This window comes from Pelobates fuscus, chromosome 4 (assembly GCF_036172605.1).
Source record: "Pelobates fuscus isolate aPelFus1 chromosome 4, aPelFus1.pri, whole genome shotgun sequence".
Classification (NCBI taxonomy): Eukaryota; Metazoa; Chordata; class Amphibia; order Anura; family Pelobatidae; genus Pelobates; species Pelobates fuscus.
Genome location: NC_086320.1, coordinates 297271857 through 297297694, shown reverse-complemented (window position 1 = coordinate 297297694; position 25838 = coordinate 297271857). Strand labels below are relative to the sequence as shown.

The 25838-nt window shown below is 37.0% G+C and overlaps 1 protein-coding gene across 2 annotated transcripts in view; it reads right to left on the bottom strand.

Moving 5' to 3' along the window:
- The window catches only part of CNOT10 (CCR4-NOT transcription complex subunit 10), a 99159-nt gene that overhangs the window by 59546 nt on the left and 13775 nt on the right, over positions 1-25838 (bottom strand). The window contains exons 6-13 of one of the 2 annotated variants that reach the window (XM_063452220.1): positions 24525-24599; positions 20530-20672; positions 15712-15801; positions 15493-15576; positions 12247-12364; positions 10550-10699; positions 9951-10153; positions 1765-1886 (exon numbers count right to left, since the gene is read on the bottom strand). In XM_063452220.1, the coding sequence (XP_063308290.1) occupies positions 1765-1886; positions 9951-10153; positions 10550-10699; positions 12247-12364; positions 15493-15576; positions 15712-15801; positions 20530-20672; positions 24525-24599 (985 nt within the window). The remainder of the gene's footprint in view (positions 1-1764; positions 1887-9950; positions 10154-10549; positions 10700-12246; positions 12365-15492; positions 15577-15711; positions 15802-20529; positions 20673-24524; positions 24600-25838) is intronic. The other variant, XM_063452221.1, reaches the window with a different exon arrangement.

Genomic DNA, 25838 nt, shown 5'->3' with positions numbered 1-25838 from the left:
GCATAGGAATCACCACAGCACAAAGTGCATCTGTACTAAATGCAACCACAAAGTGGTTGCACTTGTTGGCCATTTACTATATTAATTCACTGCCACAAAGCATGACAAGGTGAGCTCTATTGCTAGTTAGCAGATGAGAACGTGAAATGATGAAAGACGAATGAAAGAATGTTTAAGGTCAAGGAAACATCCACAGACTTCAATATAAAATATCTTAAAACGTTATGTGCCAGTAGTAATTATTGAATTTATGATTCATTTATAAAAAAAAAAAACTTTGTGGACTACACTACCGAAATTACATACTTTGACCTTTAAGACATCTCTCTTTTTACTGTCTCCTAATGGCACAAAGAAGCATATGTAGTAATGGTACATCTTCTGGTTTTGTAAGCTACCTTGTTTCACTGATCAGTGGTACTTCATGATTTAATTTACAGGCACAAAATGTATTGTTTTACAATTTGTATAGAGGCATGCTTGAGCAAGACATGTTCTTAAATGCTAGATCAGTATACAACATCTGCATGAGTTCGGGTTTACAAAAATGTGGCAGCCACATTTCCTATTCATAGCCTGGACAGAAATAATTAGAGATTAAGACAATAAAAGATAACCTTTCTGCTACCTGAGCATTATCTGAAATGTAGTTAAAGGACTACGAAGCACTCCATCCAAACACAGAGAATTTATATCAGTAAGGAAGAAGGGAATTTACAGCGTTGGCAATATCTCTATTGAGAGGCTGGGCAGCGAGCACCCAGATGACCCAGGTAGGGTCAACTCAGAGGGTGCAGTCTCCAGGTACTGGGAGAGCCCTGATTGCCATCATTCCAGCAACATAACCACTATACCATGCTGTGCGGTTATGTTGCTTAGACTACCTCTTTATCTGATGTCTTCTATTTGGAGATATCTTAATAAGTATGCTTTATTTGTACTGCAAACATTAGGGATAACCAAAGGTCTGAATCGCGAGGGGAACGGAGTTCTGTTGACTGCATGCCAAGTATAAAATTATATATTACATTTATAACAAATGTATTTTCTGTAAATCGGTAGTTTAGCTGGTTATATTAGTATGTGTTTTCGTGCACCTCTTGTACCACCCGCCCTGGGCTTGAACAGATATCACCAGTGTACCATTCACCATTCTCAACAGAGGCCCCCTAAGGACCCACTCATGATATACTTAAACAAAAAATGTGCATAATCACAATCACTGTATATGTGTAATAAGTACAATATCACTCTGTTTATTTTTCTAAAGTGATGGATATGCATATGTGTAATACAATGTACAAAAAAAAAAAAAAAAAAAAAAAGGAATGTTTTTTTAATCAATAAAATCAGCTTTGACCCAGTATATTAAATCATTGACACCGTTTTCAACGGTCTATAATCGGGAGCAAAATTATATTTAATGCTATTTTTCAGTATATGTTCTAGAAAATAAAAGTAACGTTCTGAAACACAAAACACAAGCCTCATTTTCTTCACCATTATTACTTATCCAATAGATGGACTTGTAGCTTTCCTCTAATTTACTTTCTAGACAAGTAAACAATGTTTAGAAATGCTTGTTACCTCCTTCCAGGTACGAAGAAAAAAAAAAATGTATATTTATTATTGTTCGAGAAATACAAAAAACATGAGTCTAGCCATAAAAAAATATAGTCACATCCAGAAGCTGTCTGAAGGAGCTATCGTCTCACACAAACACATTAAAACAGCATCTATGAAAAATATGAAATTAGTGCTTACTTATACAGCAGATTCTGAACGGACTGGGATGCTAGAACAATTTTACGATGGTAGCCTTGACCTACAATAGATTGTACTATGCCCTTCTTGCTTGGTAGGCTTTTTGTTTCTTGCTCTGAAGTCTGGAAAAAATAAATAAAAAATATACATCAACAATATTGCTGTATGGAGTCTGCTGTGGAAATAAAGTATGTGTGTGTAAGATACAAAGACTAATCTTAGACGAACACCAATATTAAAAATATTTGTATTTTTTAAATAAACCCCCAGTGTCCCAAAGTTATCGTCAGATCAGCCTCTGTCTCCCATAAAGTAATCATAACGAGAACTAAAGTCCACTCCAGTGCTTCTCAGAGAATAATTTGAGACACAGGGCGCATGCACAGCACAACAGTTGCTCTGCTCCAATCAAATGCTTCTCAGAGCAGCACCAGTTACTCCATGTGCCAACAATGACTGCCTGTGCAGGACATTAATCTGCAAATATGGACAAAGAATAAAAACCGATTGAGTCCAAGCTTAGAAAATAGTCACAGATGATGCACTAATGTCGGTCATATTCTTATTGACTCCTAGTTTTTATGCAGCTATACTGCCTTTCACAAGTGCGATCAAAGAGGACTATAAAAGTTATTTTGAATGAAGTCATGTGAGGCTATGACACATGGTGACCACCTCACAGAACAAGCATACTCAAATACTAAACTTTATTTAAAACACAAGCACACTTTATTTATTTTGTTCATAGTACAACTAAATTGATTAAGCCATGTTATAATAGGAATTGTATAAAATAGGGAACAATGGGTTACTTAGGTGCCGACACACCGTTGCCGTCTTGGTGATAGCACTTCAGTTGAAGTTTATGGATATAATAAACAAGGTTTGCTTTTTCTTTGCAGATTATAGGTTTATTTTTGTAGAACTACAAAGCCAGTTGCTTCCCAAGATACATGTCAATAAAAGGTAACAATAGTCCTAGAAACAGCACAGTATTTTATAGACCGAATAAGTAGCTTATATCACTATGACAATACTAATACACAAAAGCTACATTACAGATCACAGACAGTTCATTGTGACGAAATACACTAAAGGCAAAATTATAGAGTATGCTTTCATTCACCGTGTCGAATTTGTTTTAAGAAAATCCGGTAGAATCAGTTAAGTGGAGATTATATGGCATTCAGTAATATGTAACAAAGGTCTGACTGCTGCTACAAAGCCCAAATGTGGGTTGAATATTTCGCTCAGATTCTTGATGATTTACGGCTTAGACAACACACAACAATTTCTTTCAATTAGTATTTGGAACATCTTACTTAAACTCAACCTTCAGAATCCCAATACAATTCCAAGCTTATTATTAGAAACATCCACAAACTACCCTGCTCAATGCATTCACTCTCATACAAATAATACTAGTCAAAACTGCGCACATACTTTATAACAAATGCTTGCACTATGCAATCATACACACTAACTATACAGGGAGTGCAGAATTATTAGGCAAATGAGTATTTTGACCACATCATCCTCTTTATGCATGTTGTCTTACTCCAGGCTGTATAGGCTCGAAAGCCTACTACCAATTAAGCATATTAGGTGATGTGCATCTCTGTAATGAGAAGGGGTGTGGTCTAATGACATCAACACCCTATATCAGGTGTGCATAATTATTAGCCAACTTCCTTTCCTTTGGCAAAATGGGTCAAAAGAAGGACTTGACAGGCTCAGAAAAGTCAAAAATAGTGAGATATCTTGCAGAGGGATGCAGCACTCTTAAAATTGCAAAGCTTCTGAAGCGTGATCATCGAACAATCAAGCGTTTCATTCAAAATAGTCAACAGGGTCGCAAGAAGCGTGTGGAAAAACCAAGGCGCAAAATAACTGCCCATGAACTGAGAAAAGTCAAGCGTGCAGCTGCCAAGATGCCACTTGCCACCAGTTTGGCCATTTTTCATCACTGGAGTGCCCAAAAGCACAAGGTGTGCAATACTCAGAGACACGGCCAAGGTAAGAAAGGCTGAAAGACAACCACCACTGAACAAGACACACAAGCTGAAACGTCAAGACTGGGCCAAGAAATATCTCAAGACTGATTTTTCTAAGGTTTTATGGACTGATGAAATGAGAGTGAGTCTTGATGGGCCAGATGGATGGGCCCGTGGCTGGATCGGTAAAGGGCAGAGAGCTCTCAGACGCCAGCAAGGTGGAGGTGGAGTACTGGTTTGGGCTGGTATCATCAAAGATGAGCTTGTGGGGCCTTTTCGGGTTGAGGATGGAGTCAAGCTCAACTCCCAGTCCTACTGCCAGTTTCTGGAAGACACCTTCTTCAATCAGTGGTACAGGAAGAAGTCTGCATCCTTCAAGAAAAACATGATTTTCATGCAGGACAATGCTCCATCACACGTGTCCAAGTACTCCACAGCGTGGCTGGCAAGAAAGGGTATAAAAGAAGAAAATCTAATGACATGGCCTCCTTGTTCACCTGATCTGAACCCCATTGAGAACCTGTGGTCCATCATCAAATGTGAGATTTACAAGGAGGGAAAACAGTACACCTCTCTGAACAGTGTCTGGGAGGCTGTGGTTGCTTCTGCACGCAATGTTGATGGTGAACAGATCAAAACACTGACAGAATCCATGGATGGCAGGCTTTTGAGTGTCCTTGCAAAGAAAGGTTGCTATATTGGTCACTGATTTGTTTTTGTTTTGTTTTTGAATGTCAGAAATGTATATTTGTGAATGTTGAGATGTTATATTGGTTTCACTGGTAAAAATAAATAATTGAAATGGGTATATATTAGTTTTTTGTTAAGTTGCCTAATAATTATGCACAGTAATAGTCACCTGCACACACAGATATCCCCCTAAAATAGCTAAAACTAAAAACAAACTAAAAACTACTTCCAAAAATATTCAGCTTTGATATTAATGAGTTTTTTGGGTTCATTGAGAACATGGTTGTTGTTCAATAATAAAATTAATCCTCAAAAATACAACTTGCCTAATAATTCTGCACTCCCTGTAATAGTAAGAGCTATTTCAAAGACTGTCGTCTTGACAAATTATTGTCAGGACAATGGTTTGCCATTACTCGTTTAACGAAACAAAAAACAAACTGACAATAAAAATGGTAACAGTTCTTCAAAATAATAAAAGGACATTAGTATAGAAATACATGGATGAAAATGCAGAGAAGGTGGGTATGATGATACCTGGTATGACGTCATAGTGCTTTGGGAACAGCAATAATGAAGAGAGATGCAAATCTCCAAAATGAGCATTTTAAAAATTTTTTACATTGGAGAACGTGCCAAGCAGGCAGTGTTTACCATAGCAAGATAATGTTACAGGATAGGATTGGTGGCAAAGATTGTGGGTATGTGCTGTCATATGATCATATGCAATTAAATGGATCTGGCTTACATATAAGAAGGCTCCAGGGCTTCTGAAAAAACCCAGAATTACATAACCCTAAAGGAGATAGGGGAAGCAGCTATACATAGACATTAGATTTAAGCTTATGGGCAGGGCACGCTCTACCTTTTGTATTTGTGTGTATATTGTATGTTCTTCACTAATTGTACAGCGCTGCGGAATCTGTTGGCGCTTTATAAATAGCAGTAATCAATAAATAAAATTAGAAATGATGATACAACTCTGTGCATTTCTAAAAAGACCAGAAAATAAAATTATTTTTTTTTCTAGTGCTGTGCTCATATTAAGATGTAATTAAATTATTTTTAATAAAATAAATACCAGTTCATTACATGTCTTGTCATCAGTAAATTAATAATGTTCAAACATTATTTGGCAAATGGAGAAGCACAACAGATGCAATCATCGGGTACTCTCTCTGAGACTTCAGACATTTTAAAGGAGATCAAGAATTCATTTGCACACACACATTCACACACAGGGCGTCCCAAAAACTGTATACACACTTTAAATGATTGTAAAGTCAGTGTTTAACATACAGTTCATTTTCAAAATTTTTAGGTAACTACAGAATTTATTTATTTTTATTTTACAACACCTGTTTTCAAACAGATGACCGTTGTGTCCCAAGCAATACCGATAACGTTATGATCTGTTAAGGCGGGTGGTGGGTGGGGTGTGGGGTGTGTGTTTTTCCCCCCTTATATTGGCCAACAAAAGATTTTGAAGTCAGCTGAGCTGGTGAACCTTTCCAACTGATCTGCCAGCTCATAACTTGTTATTTAGTGCTTAAGTACAAACATATAAAAGGCATCAAGTGATCCAGTGAGGTACAAATTAGTTTACCATAAACCCTATGATTCTCAGCGTGGGAAAGCCACAATTTCCCATTGTCAAATTATGTAAGATTAGTCTCTCTCAAAACAGTGTGATCCATGTTGCTTTGAAATTAAATTACATGGCTCTAAAACTTGGATAGAACCATGAATAAAAACTATGTAATGATTTGAAAAGTGTGTGTGTGTGTGTGTGTGTGTGTGTGTGTGTGTGTGTCATTAACCCAACTAGAATAAAAAAAAAAAAAAAAATACACAGGCACCCTACATAATTTATGACAATGGTTTCTTTTAAACACCACCCATAGATGAAAAATATTTCATACTACATGTAGTTACTTAAGATGTGTACTTAGCAAGTCAGTATGTGTGAATGCAGGGGTGTCCTTGTGCAAAGTGTTTGTATGAATAAAAGGGTGTGTTTTTTTGTTTATGCATAGAGGGACAAAATTGTGAAGGGATTGCTCCCAATACCCCTAGCCAGTAGTAGTAGTAGTAGCAGCAGCAGCAATGTCCTACCACACACCCAGCAGTCATTTTTATGCTCTTTTTTGTTACTTATCTGGGCAAGTTTCCCTCAGCGCTGGCTCTGGTCCACCTCCTCTCTCGCTGACGGGGGAGACCTAATGTGCATGCGCTCACATTAGGATTTCCCCATAGGAATGCCTTATGCAATTCTTTCCTATGGGGCTATGGACGACACTGGACCTCCCTATGCATAGCACAAGGACATCCACTGTCAGCCCGGAAGTAACTCTACTGGCTGTCTGGTAGACAGTCACTAGAGGAGTTAACCCAATCAAAAACTGCAATAATTACCTGCTCAGGGTTAAGTGACCTGTGGCAATGCACCCAGACTACTTCCATGAGCTGACGTTGTCTGGGTGCCTATAGTGTCCCTTTAAGGTCCCACCACAGCATTTCAATCAGATTGAGGTGTGGACTTTAAAAGGGCCTTTGCAACACCTTGATTCATTTCTTTTTCAGCAATTATGTTGTAGATTTGCTGGTGTGCTTGGGATCATTAACCTGTTGTATGACCCAATTCAGGCCAACATTTAGCTGTCTGACAGTTGGCCTCACATTTGACTCCAGAATGCTTTGCTATAGAGAAGTTCATGGTCGACTCAGTGACTGCAAGGTTCCTAGGTCCATTGCATCACCCCTCCACCACTGGTATGAGGTGTTTGTGTGGTGTTTGATTTTCGCCAAACATGGCACTGTGCATTATGGCCATTTGCGATTTATCTGAGCATGGCACAGTCAGACCCTGTGGCCAATTTGCTGGGGCCTCCACTCCTGGGAATATTGGTAACGGTTTTGAATGTTTTCCCCTTTCGAATAATCTTTTTCTCTGTAGAATGATAGACATTAAATTGTTTGGAAATGGCCTTATAACCCTTCCCAGTTTGATGTGCAGCAACAATTGCTTCTCTAAGATCATTGCTGATATCTCTACTTCTTGGTATTGTGTTAACACACACTTGAATGCTCCAAACCAGCAAACTGCTAAAATGTTGGCTTTTAAAGGGATAGTCACACTTGCTGATGATCAGTTAATCAAGGGCATTTTATTAGCAACACCTGTCTGGTACTTCGCCTCTTAATTCCTTTGGAAGCAGTAAGGGTGTACTTTGTTGTTTCAAGCATGACTTCTCCATTTTGGCTTAATTTTTGTTAAATAAATCATGACGGGGTGTAAGATGTCATGTATTGTTCATCTGTGGCTGTTTAATATTAAGACTTGCTGAGGAACAGACGATTGGTATGTCCAGATTAAAAAAAAAAAAAAAAAAAAACAGAATGCAAGGAGAGTGTACTTTCTTTTCTCATTATTATTATTGGTATTTATATAGCGCCAACAAATATTTACAGTATTATGAAAGGAGGGAAATTTACAATAAATGAGACAATTATACCCATGACTGTATATGCCTGCCATCATAATTACATAGTTGTCTATTCTAGGTTGAAAGAATAAACGTCCATGAAGTTCATCCCTAGGGCCCATTCAATATACTTTTGATCCACAAAAAAAAAAAAAAATTTTCATCTTGACTATCATGGCAATCAGATGTCTCATTAGATCAACAACCTGTTTACATGCATTTCAATTAAGTCCTGTTCAGGTTAAAAAAAAAAAAAAAAGCCTCATGAGAGGTTTATGGTTTAAGAGGAAAACTATTTACAATAAATGCACACAGGAAAATATTTTATTTGTTGCGTTTCAAACTACTATAACATGTAAAAATAAATTTAAAAAAAAGTGTGTCTGGGGAAATAGGCTTCCAAATATGCCAAGTCTGATGAAAAGCTTGTTTGGAAGGTGAGCGCACCCTGCTGGCCTTGAATCAGAATAGCATTACTTTTTATTAAAGGGAAACCCTAGTCACCACAACAACTACAGCTTAATGTAGTATGTCCCTGCAAGCATTTTAATGTAAACACTGCATAGGTGCTTCTGGGGTCAGTGCTACACAAAAGTAAAGCAAGGACATGTCTCCATGCTCTGCATGGAGGTGTTGGACTTCCTCATAGAGATGCATTTAATCTGCAAAAGCACTGGTCTGGCTAAGATTGTCAATTTTGATGATCTCAGCCAAGTGGGACCAGGGCCAGCTGTGACTGACCCATGCGGCACTGGAATAAAGGTCATTTTTATTACCTTTTAATGGAGGCAAAGGTAATAAAAATGTGTTCTAAACACTATAGTGTCAGGAATACACATTTGTACTCCTGACACTATAGTTTTCCTTTTAATCAAAGAAGGGAAATAAATTGGAGAGGCATAATTTAGAACATAACAAAAAGGATAAACCATGAACGATATATGAAAGATATGTATATGAAAAATGATATAGTAAAAGACCACCCAAGATTGAACACAGGACTTTAGACTGTATACCAATAAACCGGTACAGTGAGGTAAGGAGTAATTGTGGATTGCAGCAGGGTGTTTTAGTTACAAGACACACATGTAGTTTTTGGGAAATTTTGGTGTCTGCATAAGTGTAAAAACCAAGAAATATAATCTAGGCAGGTTTGGGTGAGATAATTAGCAACTATATTAAAGAAAGGGATCAGGGAGTGTACAAATGCACAGGATCTCAGTGTAAGTAGTCAGTTTAGTTACAGTTTAACTTATTAATTGGGGTCTACCAGGTGCTACCTCTTCTCTAGTCAGAAGGTCCATGCACAGGGGTAAGCCATATATATATATATATATATATATATATATATATATATATATATATATATATATCTCTATCTATCTATCTTTCGGCACTCCAGATGTTTTGGACTACCCCTCCCATGATGCTTTGTCAGCATTGTGGGTGTAAAAGCATTATGGGGGATGTAGTCCACAACATCTGGAATGCCAATGGTGGCCTACCCCTGGCCTACATACTTCTTTAAACTATGCTCTCTAGACACAGAGCTTTCATAATTGATTAAACTACAATTTCCTCATTACCACTTTCTTTACTTTTGCCCTCGTACGGAGTTTGCTCAACCTATAGTCTCCTTTTAAGCTACAAACAAAGAAAACCAAGGGATTTAAAACAAATTGGAGAGACGGCTTCCTAGCAACATAACCACTACAATATGTTGTACAAGCAGGTCTTAAAATCTGAAAAAGCAAGCCACAGCATGCTCAGAGGTAAACTACTAGTGGCAAGTGGAAATGTTGAGCCCTGAACTGTATAATGCCAAGGTGCACTGAGAGTCTTAACCACTGTTGACCGGTTTTCTGCTCTTGTCCAGAATTTTGTTTAAAAAAAATTTAAAAACAACCTATTCTAGAGAGATGGAAATATTTGTGAATTTATTTTTTTGGGGTGGGTGGTGAAAGATTCCCATTAATTAATAGAACTACAAAAGTATTCATTTAGCAGTTTTACTTACCCCCTTGTTAGCAGCTATGCAGCATTCAGCTAATCTTAACCAAAGGCGAGGATTGGAGTGATAAACTTGGACTGCTTCTATCAAACATTCAAATGCTGCCAAAGGCCTCCCAATATGAAGGAGCTGAATTCCACAATTATATAGCAATTCGTAGCGTTTGTTGGTAAGTAGAGTACACATTGGCCTTCCTGAAAATTTCTTTCCTAATAAAACACAAAAATTACTTGGCAACATTTTCACAATTGTAAAAAAATAAACATTTTTTCCAAATATAGAGTAGCAAAAAAATGATTTCAAATTAAAAAAAAAAGAAAAAAGAAAAGCAAGTGAAAAGATACACGACTGCTAACATTCAGTGAGAAGGAAAAAATATAAAAATATTAGAAAACAGAGTCATGGAAGATTAAGCAACTCTATAATTACAACTTGGGAAAAGGTAGACTAGGACTGGGAACAGTTAACTCTGGGGTCTCATTTTAGATGATAGTGGTTCTTCTAAGTTTATTCTATTGAAGTAAATAGCCACCGAGAGGTAGTTCTGTTTTCTTTGGTTGCTTTGGCAGTACTGATGAAACGGACACAGAACACATTACACTAACCTGGGTCTGAGGTATTTATTCCCAACTGAGCACAGGCATTGTCATTTTCCTGAAGGGCTTTTTTGAAGTAGAAAAGTCCTAAATTGTGCTTCCCCATTGCAAAATGAATACAGCCAAGATTATTCCAGAACATACACCTTGCACATTCACCTGCAGAAAACAGTGGCAGTGGCTGAGGTTAAACAGATTACTCTTCAAAAGAGCAAAAAAAATAGTTTCACCAAGACAAATTTTGTATGAACTAACCACATACTCTATAGCTTTCAGTCCAAATGAAAGTATTTAGGAATGTGTGAAAAAGAAACAGACAAAGTTTATTGAAGTGAGAAATGCACAAAACGTTTTGCACGGGGATGACAAATATAACAAGAAAACTAAACTGGTAATAAATGTCACTTTTTCATGCTTACATTCTCTCTGAAATAGTCTGACAATGCCTCAGATTTTTAAAAAAGTCAAATAAAATAAAAAATATGAAAATGTTAGTTTTCTTTGTAAATGTTCAAGGGAACCTATTTTCCCAAAAATAATATTTTTTTTGCCCACACCCTTTGGTAATCAAGATATGAAAGTTAATGAATGATTACTTATGCCGGTTTCCATAACTGGAACTGCTCTGCTGCAGACTCCTGCTGTCCATACGGACATCTTCTGCGATCTGCTCCAATCCTTCTCACAGAGAAACAGTGGATTGGAATTAGGAATGCATGGTCTAACGCAGCAGCTCTCCAATTAAATTCTGCTATCAGCATTATTAGATATCAGGACAGAGTTTTACTAGGGAGAAGGAAACGTCTCTAGAGGCTGTCAGGAAGACTGTCACTAGGGGTGTGTTTAACCCTGCACTGTAAACAATGTAGCTTCTACAAAACTGCCATATTTTACACTGCATGATTAAAATGACAGGACCAATGCAGCCAGACAACTTTATTGAGAATCTAATTGCAATGTATTAGATTGGTGAGGTATGGGCACTATTATTGCCAGGGATTGTTCAAGTGCCATGTAACTGTGGATCAAACCAACTTGAAGCCTTAATCTGGAAGATTTTACAAATGTTCCAGAGTAAAAGAAGATATGTGTGGTTATTTTCACACATCCCTATTTGTAATCATAACAAGAGAAGTCGTGTAATAAGAGGCATCTTTTAGATGAAGTAAAGATTCTGCTATAGCTTTCACTTCAATATAATTTTAAATGCAGCAAGAATAACATTTTAATACTAGGTAAAAGCATTTACAAAACATCCTGCACATTGAGGCGGTTCTGGAGTATATACAAAAAAAAAAAAAAAAAAAAAAAAAAAAAGAGTGGAACTCTCAAATAATCTAGAAAGTATAAAGGATTTACAAATGGCTGAAAAGATGCAAAGTAACACTCGTAATATTGCAAATAAAGTTTGGGCCTAAAGTGATATTTCAAGTCAGAGACGGTTTGTTCCAAGCATTTCTTTTTAAATACATTTCTTTGAGGTTATCTAGAGTGGTTTGCTAGGCTACAACAAGGACCCCAATTAAAGAGTAATTTTTTTGTATATTTTTTTTTTATATAGGCTGGGTATTTTATATAAATAATTAGCTCAGTTTCTCGTGTGCTCACACACACACACACACACAGAAAATGAAGTATGATCTTTTCTGTGAAGAAATGGGAAATCAATGAATTGATGCAATATTAGCACATTTGCTTGAACATACCTGTTTTCATAAACCCTGGGTGTTCAGCAATATTTGACGAGTTTAGTAGTTTTATTGCTTTTCGATAGTTTCCTCTGAGGTATTCAAAATTACTTTTCATAAAGAGTGATGGGGTAGACTGTTAATGAAAAATAAATAAAAGGCTGTTAAATTGCACTCACAAAAAAAAATTACATACACAAACATTATAGAAGAAGTAAAACCCAGCAGTTCTAGGAAATAGAAAATCCTCTTAAAACAGGAGTGGACCAATATCACAGTTAGATCATACTTCCCAAAATTATCTTCCAGTCTCAGCTCAGAAGGAAGAGTCCATTTAGTATTATAAGACATGAAAGTGAAGACATAAGTAATATGGTACAATAATGACAATAAATGGTTCTGAGAATGGTGGTACACTGCCAAGTGCGAAATTGGACTTTTAACTATAAAAGAAAGTTTAATAAAGTTGCCAATAATTTATTAAGATGACAATTAAACGTCTACATACACAAATCTAGATATTATTTGATTTATATATAGTACAAAGAACAATGGCCTTTAATAACGTATCAATCCAGTGGTGTTAAGGAAGAAGTATTTAATAGAATTTAGGAGGCTATCTGGAAGAAGACATTTAGTGGTTTGTTTTGCAGTTAGAAACCGAGATCTGCTTCCACCAGGTTTTAGCCATGACTATATATTCCCTTAAGTACAAAAATTCTTAAGTCCACACTTAACCCACAGTGAATTGACTTCTACTGTTTTAACATAATGGTTAATAATAGTTGCAAATATTATACATTGCCCCCACCAAACTGGAGAGGCTACAGCTCTGTAGTATTTCATTAATAATTTCCTATCTGAGTTCACTTTTTAGTGGAAGTCGTCTTTTAGACCAAGCAAAGATTCCTTAGATTTTCTCCTGCTCTGATCTTACTTCCAGCCCCTTGTCTTGTGGATCTTTATGTGATGGTCTCATGATGATTCTTAATCCCTGGTCCCAGTTATGTTTGGGGGAGAATGTAAGTACTGTAACTGCTTCATCTTATTGAAATGGTTATAGTGCCTGGAGTCCCTTCACATATTCAGTGTTAAACCATTTTATTGCTTTAGTTCTCAAAGCTGTTTATTGGATGGAACAGTCAAATACAGTATAACGGACACGCAGATCCCGGCAAAATCTGAATGATCAACATTTAAAGAGTAGTATGCTATTATACAAGTATTTAGAGTAAATGTGTACAACAAGCGAGATTAGTCAGGTGGACAATAGGGTTGCGACTTATAGATTGTCATACTTCTAGGCTGTATGCTGAATTTAAAATTTTTTAGGTGTTCATAATGACTTTTTAGGCATTAGACTTTGCCTCGTGGGGGATGTGCAGATTATTAGAGGTCGTGGGTACTCGTGTATTCAAGTGTACTTAGGTGTGCGGTCTTGTTGGCCATATGTGTCTTAATGTGTCCGGTGGAGTTATTAGAGGTTGTCTCCGCCCTAGTTTATTGGGTAATGTGTGTTTGTCTGATCCCTTCGGGACGGTCCATCGTTAAGGTCTGTTTGTCATGAAAGATCGTCTTATGTCTCTGGGGTGGCTGTCCCCATAATGTTCCTCAAGTAATTAGATGTCTTTGCTGTGTCAGCTGCGTAGTTACTTTTAATATCCCCCTTGCCTCCCGTGGGCCTTATCCCTGATGAGATGGTGAAGGCTATCGGACCTACGTTGGAAGTCATTAGCTGTTTATGTGTATTCCCTGTTCGTATTTTGTGATGTTGTGGTTGAGGTGTTCGTCTCTAGTCAGATGTTTGAGCGTGAATATGTGGTGTATCCGTTGGTAACCTCGGGTTGAGTTGGACTGCATCTGTTATTCAGTCAGCTTATGTATCGTTGTTGGAGAACTTAGATGAAAGACAAGTGAGAAATAAGAGAAGAAGATGGGGGGGGGGGGGGGGAGAGAAAGCGGTTTGAAGAAAGGGTGGGGAGGGGGGTGTAGAGGGGTAGGGGATCCCATTGCCTGTGGTCACCGTGTGTGTCGTATCGGGTCTCATTCTCCATCTAGGAGGGGGCGCGGGGTTCCTCGGGCCTGCAGGCGTTCGTTCCTGTCCGTGTTTCAGTCTGCTATATAGAGCAGCCATGGGCGCCATCTCTTCACATATTTGTCCTCAAGACCCATAAGGGCGGCCTGCGTTATTCTGCACTGTATATCTCTTCCACCCGCTCCATCCATTGTCCTATTGTTGGGATAGCTGTGTTTCCAGTATAGTGGAATTAGTGCTTTGGCAGCGCTCAACAGGTGTCTACGAATGTTTTTCCTATATGCCCCTATGGTGTCTGGTGTGGAGCGCAGGAGAGCCGCCCCTGCGTCAAGATTTCCGTCCGTCCCCAAGATTTCCTCTGTTTTCTGTTTTACTTCTTCCCAAAATGGCATAATGAGTGGGCATTCCCACCATATGTGTAGTGGTGTACCTCGCTCTTCCCCACATCTCCAGCATGTGTCAGGTACATTTGGAAAGATCCTGTGTAGGCCATCAGGTGTTCTGTACCAAAATGAGAGAAGTTTGTAGTTTGTTTCTTGGTATTGGGAACTCGATGAGCATTTATGGTGCAGTATGAGGACCTTATCCCATTGGGCCGTGGTGAAGGATGTGCCCAGCATGCGTTCCCAGCGTCTGCAGAATTGGTCGTTGTTGGTGAGGTGTCCCACTAGCATGTGTTGTTTCAGAAGGGATATCGTCTTATCGTCTTATCTAGGGTAGTCTTGTGGTCGCAGAGTGTTTCGAACCACGATGAGTCCCGATGTAGTGCTTCCTTGCTCGGGAGTGTCTGATAGTAGGACCTGAGTTGCATATAGCGAAAGGTTTGTAGGCTAGTGGGTTAGTTGCCCTCCAGCAGTTCCCTCAGGGGGGTCATGCCCGTGTTGTTTAGTACAACGTGGATGGGGAATGATTCCCCCTCTCCAAGGAAATTCTTTATACGCAGGTTGTCAGAGTTGTTTGCACTCTACATTACACAAAAGTAGATACAAGTGAGATTTTTTTTTTGCATTGTTCTTTAAACTTCTGCCTCTATTAACCCCTTAAGGACCAAACTTCTGGAATAAAAGGGAATCATGACATGTCACACATGTCACGTGTCCTTAAGGGGTTAAATGAGGAGAAAACACAAATACCAAGTTTAGTGGGTCTTCGAACACCATTGAAATCGAAAGGAACTTTTATCCAAAAACATTTTTAAGTGGAGAAAATCATGGTAAAGCTATACTTACATTTCCAGATGTGTTCATCACAGACTTTATCTCTCTCTTGCAGGCTTTCAGAGACCTCATTTGAATGTAGGCTCTTACTTTATACTGTAAAAAGTGCAAGTTCAGACAATTTATGATCCGGTTTAAAATAAATTTTAAAAAAATATATATATATATATATATATTCTAGTGTGGATGACAAGTATGCTATACAATACCACAGACACTTTGAGTAATTACCTGATGAATTTTAGATTTTGCAGCTTCTAACTGTACACCAACTTCAGATTTTTGAGTGCTGACATCTTTATTGTTAGTGTTATTGTTTGCCTGGGAAGAAACAAGATTTTTTCATATTTATTTTAAATGCCTAAATAGCAATGTATGCATTGTTACATAAAATACAATTGGTACAAGAGTTCAAGTTTAAGAAAACCATGTTGTACTAAGAGAACATTACACAAAATAGGCAGCAGGTATTAATAATAATTTTGTACTGATACGCACTCAGGAAGTACATCTTATAAAGATTTAACAAAAAAACAAAAAAAAAGCCCGGGGGTGGGGGGGGAGGCAAGACACTTAAAAGTGAGGAGGTAAAGAGTACACATACTAGGAGTTTTAAGCCTACAACATGGATCAAAGTACAGTATTAGGAGTAGTAAGATGTTTAGATAAAGCAAGAAGACTTATTGTACTATATACGGTAATGTTCCATTGCAATGTGAACTTGCTTAAAGAACTTTCTGAAATTGACCGCATAAGAACAATCAACCAAAAGTAATGAGACGTAGAATTGCAATGCAACCAAGTGTTCGGAAAACCTGGAAAATTACTTTGTCTTTATGTTGCGTATCCCTATCGCTCTAACTCTTTCATCTGTTAATATGCAGTACGTTGGGGTTTTTATTCCCCCCACCAAAAAAAATAAAAAAAATAAAAATACAGATACAAGAGACTTTGCAACAATAAGTAAATAGCAATGAAGAATATTATACACAAATTATTAGATTTACAAAGTTTAATTTGTAACCAACATTGTGCATATTCTCAAACATACAATGATGTGCTGCTCCCTGTTAGACATCACCAACAAACCTGATGACAAGATTGGAAAATTCTCTGTAAAACTGACGGATTTGAATATCTAGTAACGCAACTGTGATATACAGTAAAGGAACATGCACTTTTTTTTTATTTTTTTTTTTAAGCCAGCAAACCCTTTTAAACATAGACAAACCAAAAGATGTAAAATAAATAAATATATATAAATATATATATATATATATATATATATATATATATATATATATATATATATATATATATATATATATATATATATATATATACACACACACACACACACACACAAAATACATTTAAACAAAATATGTATGTAATAAATTTGGCCAGATTGCATTGTTTGTTACACCTCTCAGCTAAGAGAATGTATTTTGCTGTCCCTGCCCCAGTGGCGTATCCAGGATTCATACATGGGGGGGAACATAAGGGGCCAGGGACAAAAATAGGGGGGCAGTTATAAAATGTGTATATATGTGTGCGCGTATTTATTATATATACACACACACACAGGGCTTGACAAATTCCAGGCGCCAGGTCGCCATGGCGCCTATCATTTGTCAGTTCTTTGGTAAAGCTCGCAGGAAACATTAAAGCCGGCTGCCGCTGGGAGCATGGAGGTGGCACGCGAGGGAGCAGTAACCTTCATGCAGTTCCTCTCTGCTCCCTTGCGCGCGGTTTAGTGACATATCACTCTGACACGCCAGGGAAAGGTCCACTCAGCACTCCCAAAGGTAGGGAGGCAATGTGGATTTAAATTAAAAATAGCAATTTGTGAGAAAATGTGTGTGTGTCTCAGTCAGAGAGTGTGTGCCTGTCACTGTATGTCTGTCAGAATGTGTCTGTCTGTCAGTGTGTGCCTCAGTCAGAGATTGGGGATGGAGATTTTGTACGGGAAGGCGATCTTCCATGCAGGGGCAGAGCTTGTGTGCCGGGGAAGCAGCTGCACAGTGGCAAATGATCGTACAGTGGGCCCTGGTGCAAAAACAGTTTTGGGCCCCTGAAGACACATGCCCCTAGGGTGGTCCTAACTGCACGGGCCACTCAATGGGCCCCGGAGTAACCCCAGCACCAGCACTCCTTGTAGTTCCGCTGCTATGCCTTCCTTATTACAGGCAAGACACCTTTTCACGGAAACTGGAAAACCTTTTCAGGAGATGCAAGATAATTTTTCATGGTGTTTACAAAGGGGCTGTGGTGAAGTGCATGTGTATAGAGGAGTCTGCTTATGGTGTACTATGTGCAACTAGTGGCTGCATTGTGAGCACGTGCTCATGTATAGGAGCTTTGAGATTGTGTGTGTGCGCACTGAGAGGGCCTGTAAAAAGTGTGCGTGCGCATCTAGGGGCTGCATTGAGAGTGTATGTGTATTGAGATTGCATTGTGTGCTTATCAAGGAGCTGTAGTTATACAAGATTTGATATGTAATGCAGTGAAGCATGCATGTATGTATGTATGTATGTATGTAAGTATGTATGCATGTATGCGTGTTGGGGTGAAGGTATGTGGGTGAAGAGATGATGTGTGTGAGGGGTGCACTGTGTGTGTGTATGCAAAGGTGCATGGGAGTGTACTGTGTATTCCCCTTTCCCTGATCCTACCTTGCAGGGAAGTGGTGGCACAATCAGATCCGTGGTGGTTGAGAAGGCTGCCTATCCATCGGGTACAGGGGAGGTCACAAAGTGAGAGGCATCTCTCTTGGAGCTCTAGCACTTACACAGACTGATCAATACAAACCCACAGACACTGACCCATACACACAGCTTTCTCTCCCGGTCTCTCCCCTGCGTTGCTCCCTTTGACACAGGAGGAAGTCCTCCCAGCACCGTGCCCCCTCTGGTCACACGTGGGAAAAGAGTGAACACAGTTCCAGTAACAGTGATGCTGCAGCTTGTTAAGGGAGGCTTGGTGCTCTCACTTCATTTGGGGGCTCAAGAAGGGGCACTGCATGATGTGGGGGGCCATGGCCCACCCCCTTTCCCAGCGACACCACTGCCCTGCCCACACCCATCTTAGTTTCAGGCCAGTCCACTAATGACAAAAACAAGGCATCATTGTGCAGCAGCCCAATACCAGAGCCTGTTCTACACTATCAGACTCCCCCAGTCATGTCGGAAGGTGAAGAGAGCTTTCAACCACACGTGTGCAAATTTGTTAAGCATGCGCAGTACATTTAAAAAAAAAATATATATATATCCAAATAGGTTTTGGTGGGGATATATTGTGATTGAAAACCCCTTCCACCTGAAGTCTGTGGATAGTTAATACAACTTATGGCAGATTTGTGCAGATTTTTGTTTAACATTGTAAAAAAAAATATCTATATATATATATATATATAAAATATATTTATTTTAAAGCTTGCAGAGTGAAGCAACAGTCATTCAAAGATAAAGCTTTGTCTCAAAGTGTTGCATGTCCCTTTAAGAGAAGAGTCCAGTGTTGGATTGCATTCAAATATAACCCTTCTCACCAATAATCCCAAACAAACATGTAATTACCGGTAGTTGTGTTACCAATATTTAACAATTTAATGAGTTGGTACTTTATGTTCCTTCTAATGGTACTAGAGTGCCCAGAGATGTTGGACAGTATTTTGTAGTCAGCATGATGTCTGTCCAGACAGTTTTCCCACACTGACACAAACAATATTTAGGCCGTATTGCTATGTTGTATTAGGAATATACAGAGGTGAATTAAACAAAGTATTAGGGATACAAAACTGTATTCCTAACATTATAGTGTTCCTCTGACCCAGCACTCCTCTCCTCCATTGGTGAATATCCTTTTAACACTTACCCGATTCCAGTAGGAGACTGACACTAGAGATGGTCTTAAACCTGCAGTGCAAACACTGTAGGATCTCTGAAATGTTATACATTGCAGGGTTAAAGGGATTCTATAGTGTATAATATACTACAGTTCCCTCCGCAAACAGTTGAAAAATAACCCTTTTAACACTTATTTTTCAGCAATGATTTATTTAGAGCTTTGCTTCCTTTGACGTCCCTCACAGGGGGCACTAAAGCGGATGCATGGCAAGTGCTTTATGCCCTCCTATGGGAATGTCCTCATTCAGAGCGTGAGGACGTCCAGCGTTAGTTAGGTGACCAAAAATCGCGTAACCACCATGAAGTGAGTCTAGTGGCTGTCTGATTAGTAGCCACTAGAAGCAGTCTTATTTCTACAATTTAACGCTCAAAAGCTGCAGTTGTTATCAAAATTTATAAAGCGCCAACAGATTCCGTAGCGCTTTACAATATTATCAGGGGGGAGGGGGAGGTTTAACTATAAACAGGACAATTACAGGAACGATGGGTTGAAGAGGACCCTGCTCAAACGAGCTTACATTGCAGACTACTTCAATGAGATGCAGTGGTCTAGGGGCCTATAGTGTCCCTTTAAAGTTCATCCAATAAAGGGTATACAATGGAATCACTTAACTGAATGTATCAAACTAATCAAGTGACTAATTTGGTTGGAATAACTAATTTTAAAGTTTACATTGTATAGATCAAAATTTTTAATAATTAAATTTAAAAAAAATGAATACAAAAAATATATATACCTGAAAAAAGAAAAAGAAAAAAAAAACAGATTGATTTAATCTTTGAGGACAAAACCAATTGAAGGGTCAGCACACAGTTCAGATCTTGGCAATATTTACTATCAATGATCAGATGTAAACATTTCTCTAGCACAATCATTAATGGTTTTAACAAAAACCATATCTATTAACACAGCCGAGGTCACCCGACTATTTCTAGTTTAATGGAGTGATTTTTGTTGTTATCTAGGTGAGGTGGATCCAAAATTATGTCAAGCACTACAGACAACCCTCGGTTTTAAAGGAATTTCCTGTTTTTGCCTCTGAAAATCATTACCTCAAACAATAAAATTTGACAACAAACCTCCTTAAAGAAGTATACAACTCAAACATACCAAGCATTCTTATATATGGATTGGGCGACATACCTCATTTTTACCATTTTTATTGTTGTTGCCTTGCAAAATCATTTTTTCCAGAATTACCAGATAATGTAAGGCCTTTTCTGTTTGGCATGTGAGGAGATATAAATCTATAAGCAGGAAACATACTGCATGTGCAAATTTCTCCTCTGCAAGAAAAAAAAAAATAAAAAATACTGATTGAATGCCATGACACTAATTATCCAGCAGAAAACAAATACAGTATACATTCGAACCAAATGAATAAGCTATACTTTAAAAAGGAAAGAATATGAAGTTTTACCAAGGTAACACTGAGGTCTGAATGCGGTTTCTGACGGGGTGACCGAAATATGCACTAAATTCATTTTACCAGTTAAGCATGTGGGCAAGATACAAGGACGTGAAAGCAATACTGCAAATCAGAACACTAAAAACACTGTATGGAAGAATTACATCCCAGCTGGTCGTCTAGAAACCTCTGGTACAGATAAAAGCATATTTACATATTACATGTTACATGTTCACACACTGCTAAATAAGCAAAGTAGGCAAGTTTCAAATGTAACGCAGTGAGAAAAATTAGGAAGAAAAAAATAAATTCAAAAGAAGCCAAACATAAATAGTGCTGAAAACGTCTAAAATTGATTGATAACCGAGCATGAGATGTTCTTATACAGTACACATTAAAGGGCCATTAATGCTCAAACATAAATGAAAGAATCCATCTAATATATATATATTATTTACCCAATTTATATGGACATGTTAACAAAAATGTTTTGTCCCAATTGGATCTTTATCTAGGATATGAATTCAGTAAATTTGAATATATTGACAAAAATAAATAAGACTGAAAGTGAAATTTGCATTCATCAGGGAGGGACAATCTCTCCTAGAGTGAGTCTAAGTGATAGATCAATAACGTTTTAATACAGACATTCATAAACTACTTGACTGTTAAGGAGATCTTCAAAATGATTTTCACATTATTCGCGTTTGACCATTAGGCATTCACACACACTAGAAACAAAGCTATTTCTGTGGCATTCCTTTCTGGATTGATGGTTGGCAAAGAAGTGTCACGGATCCTTCAGCAAAGTAAATTGTTAATTTATTGTGAAGTTATTTAGAAAATAGGACAATTAATAAACATGGATGGGAATGTACATTTCAATTTGAAATGCCATAGAATTTCAGCAGATACTGAGCATTTGTGCCCCTTTAACTTTAATCAACATATAGACTGAAAAGTATAATACTGGATGGACACAGAGGTAGCAAAGTTGAAAAACATACACAGTCATTTTAACACACTAGGATTAAATAGATTTAAAAAATTAAAAATACCACGACTTGTAAAATGTGCAAAATTCTTCGATAAATATGAGTTATTGTAAGACTGAGCAAATTGAAAGTAAACAAGTACACTTCTAACTAAAATGGTTAAGGTATTTTTTTCTTAATGGAAAAAAATTTAAATATATATTATTTAAATTTTTGAAAGGTAACCCCCCCAAAATTGTTCTATATAGAACACTAATAAACTATCAATTTGGGGGGGGGGGGGGGGGGAGGGGTGTTATCTTCCACATTAAAATTTCAATGATTAAAAAAAAAAAAAAAAAACAAAGGCCATCACTAATTATGAGAGATTTGCGTTATTTTTCAGGATACAACTTGTCCTTTGTGGCTGGACTTTATAGAATAGTAACTACAAACAGAATATATTGCCTCCAAACCTGAACTTTATGCTATCTGGTAGAAATTTAAAATATTGTATACATTTTTTTTTTATTTTTTTTTACTGTAAATCTTGCTCTAAAAGTGTGGAGGTGGGAAGCAGTGAACTACACATAAAGACATTGTATATTAAACACCAACAAGGCTTGGAATTCAAAGTGAATTTAAACTTTATGGGCAAAGTGGTCAAACTGGAAGAATAACCAACTTGGCGAATTTATGTTCAGCTACTTTGGCTTAAATGAACACTATGGACCATAACCACTAACACGCCGGGCTTGGTTCACTAGCAGTTCACTGAATATAGCGCTAGTGAATAACACTAAGTGTTATCAGGTTTTTCATTTGGCCCCAATTGGCTTTATAAACTTTACAAAAAGGGACAATTTGTTTTTACTTTTTCCTTGTATATGACTCTTCAGTCTCAGTTTGCACAATTCAAATTCCTCCAAATACAGCGGAGAATATATGCAATTATATGAACTGGAAAACTTCTGCAGCTATTTTTATCCATGATCTGTAATGGTTTCTAAACAATAATTCAAATCCCCTTTCCATTTCAGAGAATGTTTAGAAACGGCTAGGGCGGTTATTAATATACAGGCAGTTATTGTGTTACACTTCACACAGAAACACATAACACCTTTATTTCCGAACATTTTAAAAACATAGCATACATTAACTTACAATAAGCAAATGTTTTGCATATGTCACATATACTGTAACCAAGCAGCATAAAATGGACATTTTGAATAAGAAGGAAAAAAAAAAAAAAAAAAAAAACATTCACGACAATGTTTAAGCTACTTCATCCTTCAGCTTTTTCATTAATTGGTAAGCAATAAACTGAGACAACTGAAGAACATAGAATATTTTATAAAACTGCACACGTGCAAATGAGTATGTAGATTAGGGGAACTAAAAAGGTCTGCACTTCAAGGAAATTAAAGACAGTTGCAGAGACGTGGAATGTAAACAAATATCACAAATTGTTGTCAGAGATCAGAAAATGTATTCTGGCAATAGCAGCCATCATCCTATAGGTTATAAAATGCAGACAAACTTGGGGGAGGAGAGAAAAAAAAAAAGAGAAAAAAAAAAAGTGAAAAAAAAAAAGAAAAAAAAAAGAGAAAAAAAAAAAAGAGAAAAAAAAAGAGAAAAAGAGAAAAAAAAAGAGAAAAAGAGAAAAAAAAGAGAAAAAAAGAGAAAAAAAAAGTGAAAAAAAAGTGAAAAAAAAAGAAAAAAAAAGAGAAAAAAAAAAGAAAAAAAAAGTGAAAAAAAAAGTGAAAAAAAAAAGAGAAAAAAAAAAAAAGAGAAAAAAAAAAGAGAAAAAAAAAAGAGAAAAAAAAAAGAGAAAAAAAAAAGAGAAAAAAAAAAGAGAAAAAAAAAGAGAAAAAAAAAAGAGAAAAAAAAAGAGAAAAAGAGAAAAAAAAAAGGAGAAAGAGAGAGAGATTAACCTCTACTTCATTAACTACTTCTAGCCATAATGTACCGTATATATTTATACCTATTGGAGAAAAAAAGGCACATATCAGCTAAAACACTTTTTATATCCTGCAAAAAAATTTTTCTTCTTCATTACCGCAACTCATAAACAGCTCCTGTTTAATCCATTACATCTGGAGTCACATTCAGAGGTACTGGTTAAATCTATGTTTAGTAGACAAATGTAAAGGTAATTGGGGGAATACATTTTAAACAGCCTATCTAGTTTCAATGAGCTACCTGTTCAGAATCAGCACAGGAAACTATACACAGAGGTACTTGTGCTTAACAAATGTAAAAAAATTTTTATAAAATTTAAAAAAGGTTAAAAAAATAAAAAAAAGCCCTCGATAGCTAGAAATAAAATCAGATTGCACATTTATTAAAACACTTCAGTAGTAGAACAGCTTAAAAAAAATATAAAGGAAATTTACATAAGCATACATATAACATAACTGTGATTTAAGTATTGTGTCTATATTACCCTTTAGTCAAATAAAATCAAAGAGCTATGGAGATACTGCATTTAAGAGTGCCCACATTATGGAAGTTGTCAACAACCAAAAAAGGGTAAAAAAAAATTTCCATATATATTTCATTTTTTTTTTTCCATGTATATATATATATTTTTTTTTTTTTTTTAATTTCTGAGAACTGAAGTGGTCTAAACTTTTATGACTGGCTCCGGGGACAGATGGTTCTCTATCCTGCCAGCTTCCAGTGGTTCTTGATGAAGGGAAGGGAAGGGAGGGGAAGAGAGAAAACCTTAACATTAAATATCAGTGGATCTTCACCTCGTCTGTTTGGTGTAGGCAGTCCTTTAGGGCTTTGGGGCGACGATCTAGGTGTTCTCAGACAAATACGCCTACCTAAAAATGTCAGTGGCAAACAAAGCACCATGGGGAAGAGAAGTTTGCAGAAAAACATAGAATTGGTTAAAAAGCAAGATATCAAAACAATATGGAATGACATTTTACATGGTTAAAGGATAGAGCAGCAATATATGGCACTTGTCAAATATGAACTTAGTGTAATACAAACACATGCAATGGTTACAGGACAGTGTCCTTCCAGTTTATATCAGATTCAGTCAAACAATACATTTACTGCAAAAATAAACACACACCGCTGTACCACTAGTCTAAACATACAGAGGAAAAAAAAAAAAAAAAACAACAGCTTATGTGCTGTCAAATTCAGGACTTAATGGGTTTTTTTTATGTTGGATTTATTTTCTTTGCCAAGTAAAACTTACAATTTAGTCATATGTAATTAATAATTAAATAACCTCCACTTGGTATATAAAATTAACTAACCCTGTTAGCTGCTTTTTTTTTTTATTAATGTTTCAGCATACCAGGAATGTGCAAATCTACATTAAAATATCAAATGCAGAAGAAAAATAAAATGTGCACTGCATTATTAAAATGTTGTGCATATATAAAAATACTGACTGTTCTAAAAAACAAAACAAAAAAAAAAACACATTCACGAATTTTACCAAAGTGAAAAACAAAAAAACAAAAACAACAAAAACAAATGTGCTGAATCAAAAAAATATGAGAGCTCACATGATACAAAAAGTAACCTGCCTTGATGTACTCCATATGAGCACGGCCCATACCGGATACACAAGCTGAAACACTGGATGCTAGCACACTGTACTATGAAGACAGAGGGAGGCAGATTCTGCAGAGATACCCGTTTATGTGTTATACAAAAGAAAGGTTGCCCCATATATTAATGTGGTTGAGGTCATTACAAGTAATCCTGGTAACCTTGAACAGGTTAAGTACGACGTTTAGTACAAGAAGCCATAAGTAGACATGGGGAATATTTACCGGTAATTAAAAATGTGTTAGATTCTTAGTATGCAAAGGTGGACTTAAAAAAGAACCACGTAATGGCTTAAAGGGACACTATAGTCACCAGAACAACTACAGCTCATTGAATTTGTTCTGGTGAGTAGAATCATTACCTTCAGGCTTTTTGATGTAAACACTGACTTTTCAGAGAAAAAGCAGTGTTAACATTACAGCCTAGTGATAACTTCACTGGCCACTCCTCAGATGGGTATTAGAGATCCTCCATGGTTCATGGCTGCCTAA